Here is an 11,486-nt window from a genome sequence, read left to right on the forward strand (position 1 = left end):
GAGTCTGAGAAGTTGTAAGCTGGTCTATAAAGACCTTACTTAGGACAACTTGTTTCTGCTCCACATGGTCTTTCATATACCAGAAATCTTCCTGGGCTTGTTTTCACGGCAAAGGCAGGGTTTGAAGAGAGCGCAGAAACATGCAAGGCCCCTTGAAGCCTAGGCTAAGAACTGGTACACCATGATTTCCCACATTCTATTGGTCACAGTCACAGAGCAAGATTTAAGAGGCTCGGAGGTATACTTACCTAACTGTGAAATAATATTGTAAAGGGCATGGATTCAAGGGAGCCATTAATTATGACCGAATCTACCTCAATGATAAAATGCAGATGTACTAATTGTTCTGGTTAAAAGTCAAAGATTGTCAGACTCAATTTAAAAAAAAAGGAAGTTCAACTGTATGTTGTTGAAAAGAGACACATCTGAAACATAAGGTTACATAAGGTTTGAAAGTAAAAAAGTGGTAAAAGATAAACAACATCAATACTAACCAAATAAAAACAAAGTAACCATTGAGGACTAAATAAACTAAGGGTAAAAGCAATACTAGAAATAAAGAGGATCATTTCAAGTGATAACAGGTTCAGTTCGCCAGAAATATCAATTTGCTAATTTAATTTGTCTGCAACCTATAAGCTTAGCCTTAAAAACTTATAAACCAAAAATTGACATTACTGCAAGCCCACAGCTGCAGTGGGAAGTTTTAATATACCTCTGATTAATTAATAGAAAAAGGATGTAAAATACTTGAACAACATGATTAACAAACTTGACTTAGCCATTTAGAGAACATTACCCGGAACAACTGCAGAACACAAATTCTTTTCAAGCATTACTATCCAGAAAGCAGATGTCAACAGATTCCAAAGGATTTACATGGACTATGCTCTCCATTCAAAATGCAATTAAACTTTAACTCAGTTACAAATGTTAGCTAGGAAATCCCCATGTATTTGGAAATTAATGCATTTCTAAATAAACTACAAGTTAAAGACAATTTTATAATGTAATTTTGAAACGACCTTGAACTGAAATGTAATAAAAAAATACCACATTTCAAAACTTGTGAGATCAAGTTACCGTGGTGCTAAATGGAAATATTTTAGCCCTGAAATGTGTACATTAGGAAAGAATAAAGACTGAAAATGAATGAGCTAAACATTTACCTAAAGAAGTTAGGAAAACAATAGCAAAATAATCCTGAAGCAAGTTAAAGAAAAGAAATAATGACATTAAAAACATAATTAATGAAAAATTGATTATTTGAAAAGACTAATAAAAGTGATGGATAATTTGTATATTGCTTTTGTAATTAAAAATCAATAAAATAAATGCAGATAAATACCTATATGTTACTTCTTCTAAGAGTGAGAAAATTATGCTACTGAAATATCCAGTAAAAGGGACTGATTATGTAAATTGATCTACATCACAATTGAATTTTATTCATTCATTAAAATATTAATTTTAATAACATAGAAAATGCTTATTATATACCATTAAGCAAAAACAGTATACAAAACTGGATGTTTAGTATGATTTTTTTTTACATCTTTATTGGAGTATAATTGCTTTACAATTATGATCTTAACTTTTCACAAAAATTTATAGAAAAAGCCTGCAAAGAAATATGTCTAATGTGAACAATGTTAATGATTTACATAGATTTATATGCTATAGACTTATGGGTGATTTTACTCTATTTTTTTATACTTTTCAAAATGCGTACCCCTTATAATTTCTAAAACAGTTGTGTTATACTCTTAAATTGGGAAAAGGAAGACATTTTAAAAAGATATATTCCTTTTCTGCTCCCAATCTTCAGTTCACAGTTCATAGTAAAGTATTTATATCACTTCCCTGAGAGACACGCTAAGTGGTAGAAACCAGAAAGTGACCTTCATGAAGGATCTGAGTTGCAGTCCTCTGGAATTCTAGGCTTATGGGTCTGCAAGTGATGCTATGAGCACTGTTTCTGTTCTTCATAATCAAACGAAGCTTCCTGTTTCATTATTTACCTCCTAATAAGATCTTACCCTGATATGATAACAGTTAGAGGTTTTCGGATTTTTTGTGTTTTGTTTTTACCTAAACTTAAACCAGTATTCCATTCCATTTCTTTTTTATATATATAAATTTATTTATTTTATTTATTCATTTTTGGCTGCATTGGGTCTTCTTTGCTGCACACGGGCTTTCTCTAGTTGTGGTGAGCGGGGGCTACTCTTCATTGCAGTGCATGTGCTTCTCATTGTGGTGGCTTCTCTTTTTGTGGAGCATGGGCTCTAGGCACATGGGCTTCGGTAGTTGTGGTGCACAGGCTCAGTAGTTGTGGCCCATGGGCTCTAGAGCTCAGGCTCAGTAGTTGTGCACGGGCTTTGTTGCTTCGCAGCATATGGGATCTTCCCAGACCAGACATCGAACCCATGTCCCCTGCATTGGCAGGCGGATTCTTAACCACTGCGGCACCAGGGGAGTCCCTCCATTCCATTTCTAGCTATGGGCAATACTACTGAGCTGCATAATAGAATTATGAACTGTTTGTGTGATTTATAAGATGTGTAACTAACATGTTTTATGGGATATAAAGACTTTGAAAGTTTGGTCTACTACATGTGTAATTAGGGTTGGTCTTCTGTGATTCTTTAAGTTTTTTTTTTTTTTTTTTTAGAGTTTTTTCACTTTAGAAATGCTTGAGACATGTTTTTGTTGATGATTGGTAGTTGTGAAACAAAAGAATTTGAGTTGTATAGCTTAATTAGTAGAGAGATTGGGGTAGTGAACTGACTTAAAAAAACTCAAACTCATAAAACAGATATTCAAAAAAGCATATGCTACCCTCTAAAGTCAACAAAAACTGGACATTTTTTCACAAATCACATAAGTAACTCTAAATCTCTTTACTGTCTTTCTACAGGAAGAAGCAATTCCGGTATCTTCTAGAAACGAAAGGGAAAAAACCTGGTATTGTCAATGAAGAAAATAATGATAGCAAGAGACTTGTGGGAGAAAGCACAAATCGTGCTACACTAAATTATACCACAAGAGACTTTTATAATGAAAAGCTAGAGGTAAAACTGTCATTATCTTTGGAAGCTATTGTCTGGATAAATCCCAAATGGCTTGAGACTTGGGAGTTGTACATTTCTCTCCTAATCAGTTCGGATAACCTTTTTTTGTCCTGGAATGTTAGCCAGCCTTATATACAGAGCTGGGGACAGTAGGCACCAAGGCATTGGGGAGAAGTAGAACCCATAGTTTCAATATATTTAAGCAGAAAAAAAAAAATGTTCAAAAGAAATAGGTACCAAAAATCTAGACCAAAGTAGGTCCAGATCTCTCTGAATTAAGAAAAGTGATATAGGCTTGCTCTGAGTACTTAACTAGCCTGTGCCGGACTGGCAGAGGACACAGCAGAACCTCCGTTTCTGTTCTCTTTGCCTAGGTCCTTGATGTTTTAATTCACTATTTTATTCTCCTACACCATTACCTTCTGTGTTCTTAGTCACATAATTTTAATCTATTCTGTTTCCACTGTAGCTATTTAGACAGAAAAACTGGAACCAATTCTTTATTCCTTTATGTATTCAGAAGTTTACTGAGGGAATATTGTGTTAGGGTGCTGCAGAACTACACAGAAGAAAACCATGCAGTACCTGCCTTGGTGGAACTCAGAGAAAGCTGAAGAAACAAGTCATCTAAATAACAATAGAAAGTTAAGATTCTACAAGAGATTTTGAGGGGACTAAGTGGTGTGTGTATATATATATATGGTGTGGGTATATATACGTATACACAAAATGGCCAAACATTTTTCAAATGTTTTATAACAGCTGTGAGATTCTTTATTCAAACCATATTGTAGCTGGAAACTCAGTATTTCAAAAGAAAGCAAACCAGCAGAGCTGTTCTTGTTGTAGATGGAGTTCAGAGCTTTATTTGATTGGATCTTCTATTCTTTTCCTTTCCCTCACCTCACCCCCAGTCCTGAAGCATCTTTTCTGGAACCCATAGGGCTCTAAGGATTATAGCTTGAAAAATACTTGAGAACTCAGTGCAACAGTATTTTTATAGCATCCTGAAAAATGTTCAGATTCTGCTTTAAATTTTTCTGGTGAAGAAAGGTTGCTGCTTCCTGAGGTAGCTGCATATCACTGAACAACTCTAACAGTGAAGAAATTCTTACCCATGTTAAGCTGAAATCTGCCTCCTAATAACTTTCAGTTAGTGATCCTAGTAGTATTGCCTTATGTAGAAAAGAGAACAAGTCTTTCTTATGAAAACTCTTCAAATACTTGAAGTCAGTTCCTTGAAGTCCTCTTTATAGTCATACTTTCATTCATTCAAAAATCATTTGTTGAGCACTGATCGCACATAATACTTGGGCTGTAAGAAGTCACTGTGCTTATCCTCATGGATCCCACATTCTAATGGGGGTGATAGACATGTGCAGGGATAAATGTAAATCACTACATCAAGAGAGTAGAAGAGGGATAGCTTATCTTGGTCAAGAGAGGCTTTCTAGAGAAGAAGCTTCCTGAAATCTTAAAGGATAAAATGTAGCTATATGATAAAGGGAAAAGGGCATTTCTAGGAAATAGCACAATATGAATAAAAGACATGGAAGCATAAATTAGATAAGGAGAGGGCCAGGAACTTTAAGCAGTTCACTGTTGTTGAAGCACAGAGACTGAGGTAGATGGTGTTAGAAGATGAGACTGGGAAGGTAGTAAGAGGGGAAAGAGATTGAATTTAATCCCTTGGCAAATAGGAGCTTCCTGATGTTGCGAAGAGGGAAAATGAAAGCCAAGCTGGCAGGATTATGAGTCCTGTCTTCCTGAAAGCAGTCAGTTCTAGGAGTCAAAAATTAATACTGATTTCAATAAAGGACACTTAGAAAAATATCAAAGAGCTGCTTGCAAAACAAGAACAGTTTCATAGAGAAATCTACCAACTCTTTAAGGAACAGACAATTCCAATAATTCTTGAATTGTTCAAGAGTATTAAAAAAGAGGAAAACTTTTTCACTTTTTAAAGTCAGACAGTGTAACATTGAATCCAAACCTTCCAGGACTGCACAGAAAAAGAAAAGCCAGACCAAATACCTAAGAATATTGATGATGCAAAAATCCTTAAAAAATTATATCAAGCAAAATACAGCAGAACATTAAATGAATAATGAAACATTACAGCCAAGTATGGTTTAGTCTCGGAATGTGAGAAATATTTGATATCAGTAAATTATTAATAGATCTAAGGTAAAAATTTGTGATTATTTCTATAGATATTCAAAAGGCATTTCATACAATTCAACATCTGTCCTTAATTTTTTCAACTCATTAAATAGGATAATTAGAAATTGGATAGATAGCTGTAGTAATTAAGGCAGTATAGGAATAGATACATAGACCCATGGACGAAATAGGCAGAACTATCCCACGTATATAGGAAAATTTTATACAGATAGCAGGTATTGCAGACTAGTACAGACAGACTATCTAATAAATGCTACTGAGGAAATGGAATATCAAATCAGAAATAAATACAGACCCCCTACTGCACACCACACAAGAAAAATTAACTCCATATCAAATAACCCAAGTATGAAAAGCAAAACTTTAAAGTTCTCATTTAAAAAACAGATGAAACTATGACCTTGATTGGGTAGGCTATGATTTTCTAAAATCCCAAAGGCACAAACTAGAGGGGAAAAATTTGATAAATTTGGCAGTAGAAGTCATTTTTAGTCAGAACAGGGATAGTTTCAGTGGAGTCATATAAGCAGAGTCCTGATGAAAGTGGTTTGAGCAGTAAACAAGCAAACAAGAAGTAAAGACAGCGAACGCTGACTACTGTTTTGAGAAATATCAAAGGGAAAAGAAAAAACCTGAAGCCACATAACATTATAGAAAGAATACTACACCATTAGGAGACCTGGATTTGAGCCCATGATTCCACCACTTATTTATTGCCTGAAAGACCTTGCCCATGTCCCTTAATCTCTTTCTATCGACTCACAACCTGGCATTCACCACTTCTTAAAAAATATTTAAATCACTGCAACACAAAGTGCTCATTGTCTCTCCTCTGTATATCCTGAGTTGTTAAAGGAATTACTTGAAGTAATTTTCTCACGAATCAGGGTAAGCAGACCCTTTCATTATACATATGACATGTATAATTCTGTTGCTTGGTAGTTGTTCATTCAACCTCCTGACTCATTCTAAAAATGATTTAAGGGGCTTCCCTGGTGGCGCAGTGGTTGAGAATCTGCCTGCTAATGCAGGGGACACGGGTTTGAGCCCTGGTCTGGGAGGATCTCACATGCCACGGAGCAACTAGGCCCGTGAGCCACAACTACTGAGCCTGCGCGTCTGGAGCCTGTGCTCCACAACAAGAGAGGCCGCGACAGTGAGAGGCCCGTGCACTGCGATGAAGAGTGGCCCCTGCTTGCCACAACTAGAGAAAGCCCTCGCACAGAAACGAAGACCCAACACAGCAAAAATAAATAAATAAATTAACTCCTATCCCCAACATCTTAAAAAAAAAAAAAAAGATTTAAGATGGACGGAGAGCTGAAAGGGACTTTAAAGAATCCAGTCATGTTCTTAGACAGGTAAGGAAAACTGGAAACTTAGGTGAACTACTGAGGCTCACATGGTGAGATCCTGACTGAACTGCCTCTAGAACTCAGACCTTCTGATTCCTGACCTTGGCTTCCTTCACAGTATATCATGCTGTTTCCTGAAGTCTTCTTGACCACCCCAGCACAAAGGGCTCTCGCTTCTTTGAACAATGATTGTATTTGCCATCTAAACATCTCATTCAGCACTTATTTACTGTTTCATTTATTTCAGTTAAGCTTTTAACATGTGTAGGCCATTGTTAATCCCTGAATGGTGAGTGATTACATAGAGAAATCTTATATATCATAGGAAAATTTCCAAAATATGCCTCTGTTAGAGGAAGTTAGTGACACTTGGGACTCACTATTAATTTATATTAATTAATCAAGAATCTAAAACATATTTCATTGTTTTATAAATTGTAAAAATTTAGAAAAGGAAGAGAAATAGAAAAAAGAAGCAAAAAATACTCATTGTCTCAATACCCAAAGACAATCTTAATGACACTTCAGTATATTTTTTTATTAATTTTCTATATATTTTTGTAACTTTTAAATGAAAATTTCAAACATACAACAAAGTTGAAAGAATTTTACAGTAAACACCCAATACCCAAACCTAAATTCTACTCTTAGTATTGTACTGTACAGTGTACTTGCTTTGTCACTTATCTATGCATTTACCCATCCTCTATCCATCAACAGTCCACCTTATTTTTAAAGTTTATTTTAAAGTAATTGCACACATTACCACACCTCTCCCTAAATAATTCAGCATGCAGATCATTAGAGTTCAGTATTTCATATAGTTTCTTATTTTGAGGTAAAATTTATATACAATGAAATGTAAATCTTAGGAGTACAGTTGCTAAGTTTTGACAAATACATACACTTATGTAACCCAACCTCTATCAAAATTTCATTTTGTATTTTTCTTTTTCCACTTAACATTATAATGTAAGCATTTTCCTTGTGATTACAAATCTCTGTAGTGTGATTTTAATGGCAACATTTGTTGATATTTTAAATTTAACTATTTTAAAATTATTTTGGTGTTTTGATTTGAGTTGGAGGTTTCAGTATATCCTTTTCCAAGTAGTTAAACCTATTGACTCATTGACATTTATTATTTCTTTCTTCCTCCATTTATGTGAATGGCTTCTTCTATAATTCTGATTATCTGATCTATTCCATTGATTTTTTTCCATATATATTATGGCACTTTCCATCATCATGCCTAGATACTCAAAGTATCAACAGCCGAAATAAATGTTGAATTTTTGCATTAATCAAAATGGCTTTGTTTCAGCCTCTAGGATGATATCGAGGCCCAGTGCCCCAGTAGCCTCGGGCCCAAAACTTCCTCTGTTGTGTTTTGAACCCAGGTTTTTCATTTGCAGACTGCCAGACCCAGAAGTTGAGTGGGAACACTGTCTCTTCTGAAGGCCAAGTTCTGGGTCCCAGGCTTGTATATATGTCCTCTTCCTCCTCCTTGTACAGTTTTCCCCAACTTTGTCCAAATGGTCTTGGCCACATAAGTCAGTGTAATGCATCACTACATGCTTTCCTAAAATACAGAGTGAATTCAGAGTATGGATATTTTAAATATGTATATGGATATTAACTGACCTCATACTAATTAAGAGTGTCAGCCTCAGTGCCCTGATATATTTACTACTAGAAGTCATGAATCTATGCATTCAGTTAATTTGTGCGAAGTAAACTACTTTCACTGAGAAAGGAGAAAGTCTATCAATGAAGAAATAGTTGTTACGATCCAGTGATTCCAATAAAGAAACACTTTTCTTAACTGTAGTTTAAAAGCTTTATTTCCCCCCACAATTAGCAAATGGGTTTCATATTAGTTCACCTGGAAGTTTTCTTCCTACAGCTGCCAGGAAATACATTTTTAACAGAGCTGTCCCACGGAGGTGGGAGTGGACTGGAGAGAAGTGAGCTCCCAGTTGCTGTCTTTACTCAAGCAGAGCTCTGTGTCCAGAGTGTCTAGGAAAGTCTTCCTGCTATGAGGGGTGGGGGTCAGAATAGATTATTTCAAGTTTCTCTGGTTCAGGTAATTGTTGCTTTGGTTTTGGGATTAATTATGATTGACTGTAAAATGTTCTTTTTTTTAACAGGAAATAAAGGAAAAAAAGAAATTCTGCAAGATGTACATCGAGGATCTTGTGAAGGAAGCCACAGAAATCAACATGAAAAATGAGGCTTTGCAGAAGCTTTGGCCACAGATGTTCATTGAGCTTGTTAGGGACGCAGTCATGGAGATCCGCAATAAAAATTCCTATATGAAGCTTTGCCTACAGCAGATAACTGACCAAAAATAGAAATGGCTTTTAGTTACAGTTGATTTTTGCAGTTTTATGTTTTTGAAGGTTGAAAATATGCAGGTTAAACATGTTAAAACAGCAACAACGCTATCCTACAAATTAGAAAGACTAGCGTCAAAGCATTATTGCCTACTGTTCTTGTAGTTAAAGGTTAGGAAGAAAAGGAGGAAAGAGAGGGAAAGGGAGGAGTCATTTCCTGTGTATGTTGACCAAGCAATCTTTGGGAACTAAGCAGTCTTTAGAGATAGCCTGGGCCTTGAATGGGCCCCGCATCTTCAGCTCTTGCTTTTGACTGGTGCCCCTGCTATAGCCCAAAGCACGTAGTGTTTGCTCATGGTTCAGCATGAGTTGCTTCTATCTACTTTCAGCTGATAATTTTTAGTTACTTGCCTCTTTATTTTATGTCATTATTTCAAAGCCAAAAATATGTTCTTTTTTATGAGTGAAGAATAAACTTATTAATAAATTAGTTTAAAAGAAAATGTGTTTGCCTCCTTAATCCGGTCAGAATTGTCATATTTATTATATGTTTCTCTTTAGCTGAGTGGGAGCCCTTCTCTTCACTTATATAGGAAGAGGCCTCATTATTCTAAGAATGCATCCTCAGGACACCAAAGGGGGTCCTGGGGGGTCACTATAGGCAGAAGATATGAAAATGAGTCAAAACTGGAGCAGGAAGAAAATGCTTTTTCTTAGGAGATCCTGAGTGTATGTAAGATGTGGTGACTAATCATTAAGTCTGCTTCTCTGAATGGTGTTTCTTTCTGTTGTTAGCTATTCTAAGGCTCTTTTTTTAGGTAGGCATGTATACCTGTAGCTCAAAATTATTAGGGATTTATGAGTGAAAGTTTCTAATTTTTCTAATTCCAGTTGAAGGTCAAACAGGTAAATAAGATGTAAGCCAGGTGTTGTCATACTTCCTGCTGGTGAGGAGGGTGTTTGGAGCCCATTACCATAGCCAGAAGTGATACAACTTTAGAAACACAATCTTACAGGCCAATAACTAGGAATTCTCCTATTTGGTCACATTTTACCAGGCAACCCTATCACAGCAGGACCACCAGGATGTGGGAAAACGAGAACAGAAGTTACGGGACAACAAAGTCCTACGGAAATGCTCGGAAGGAAGTGAGGTAAGTTGCCTTTGCAGTTCTAAGAAAGGCCTACATCCTTAAGAGCTCGTGGTCACCCTCCCCCAAGAAGGAGTGCTGAAGTTTAGGAGGTTAGCATGATGTTTCAGAACGTAGCCTTTTAAGTCTCACGGTCCTGGGTTTGCATCTCAGCACTTCAGCTCCCAGTTTAGTGACCCATCTGCACCTCAATTTCCTCATAATAGTACCTACCTCATAAGATTGTCCTGAGGATCAAATGAGACAATACATTTAAAGCATTTATCATAATGCCTGGCGCAAAGCGACCACCCAGTAAAAGAAGCTGTTCTTCTTCTAGAAACAGGTCGAACCACAGAGTTGGTGCCCCAGGACAGGAAGAACTCAGTGTCTGCTGATAATCCTGTCTCTAAATTGAAACTTATGGACCATCTCTCATCTGTCTGGTAAAGGGTGATCTCTCCCGGGGTCTCTGTCTTATTTGGTAGAGAAATGAGACCTACCTTGAGGGTGATGTTGAGATGAGAAATAAGAATATCTTGTTCGTGGGCTTCTAGGAAATAGGAGAGGCAAGAACATGTGACTCCTCAGGCATGTGGGGAATGGTTGCTCGCTCAAGGCCAGGCAGGTGAATGCCTGGCTGTAGCAGAAATGACCTGTCTAGCTTCCTGAATGCTGCCTCTCCTCCCCTAACCCTCCCACCCCTGATGCTAAAGAGACTTGACCCTCACATTCACATGAATTCTTGGCCCTCCGCAATCCTCCTGGGTATTTAAGGAACCGAAGGTCAACGCACGCTGACTTGGCAGAAAGCCTACACGCACTGCTGCCTCTGCCCAGACCACCTGCTTCTGGCCTTCTCGTTCCTGAAACCAAACCTCCTTAATGCCTAAGCTTTAGTCACTTGGTCTCTCATCCCTTTGTACCTGAGCCCCCTCTTGACTACCCCCACTGCCTCATACCGATTGATTTCTACTACTTGAATCCTTATTTTGCCTGGTCCCAAACTCCCACTGGCTGTGTCCTCCCATATAATTCTTGTCCCTTGCAGCTAAGCTTCCTCCCAACCCATGCTTGCTGGAGTTGCTGGGTGAGAATTACACCCAGATGAAAGGACAAGGGGACCTGGGTCTACTGTGGCTGGAATCAACTGAGGGCCCTATGTTGCTACTGGTGATCCCTGGAACAAGTTGTCATCTCTACTTGGTACTTTCCAGGATCTTTGGGAAGGGGGGCGAGATGCACAGCCCACAGTCTGAGACTCTCAAGGCTAGTATGTTCTGAAGGATTGCTTTTTTCCAAAAGGGATCTCGAGCAGAAACAGAATATCGCCTCAAAAGCAGAAATGTCCAGTCTGTGCCATCTGGCGAGATACTGTCCGCCATGTTCTGGTTCAGCAGTTAGGTT

General features: G+C 37.4%; 1 protein-coding gene across 7 annotated transcripts in view; it reads left to right on the forward strand.

Moving 5' to 3' along the window:
• The window catches only part of LRRC49 (leucine rich repeat containing 49), a gene marked incomplete at its 5' end in the record, with an annotated part of 155,745 nt that extends 146,360 nt beyond the window's left edge, over window positions 1-9,385 (forward strand). For all 7 annotated transcript variants that reach the window (XM_082648708.1, XM_082648707.1, XM_082648703.1 and 4 more), the window contains 2 exons: window positions 2,921-3,074; window positions 8,764-9,385. In XM_082648708.1, the coding sequence (XP_082504834.1) occupies window positions 2,921-3,074; window positions 8,764-8,967 (358 nt within the window). In that variant the 3' untranslated portion in view covers window positions 8,968-9,385. The remainder of the gene's footprint in view (window positions 1-2,920; window positions 3,075-8,763) is intronic.
• Between the last annotated feature and the right edge of the window lie 2,101 nt (window positions 9,386-11,486).

Source organism: Grampus griseus (assembly GCF_964374135.1).
Source record: "Grampus griseus genome assembly, chromosome: 2".
NCBI lineage: Eukaryota > Metazoa > Chordata > Mammalia > Artiodactyla > Delphinidae > Grampus > Grampus griseus.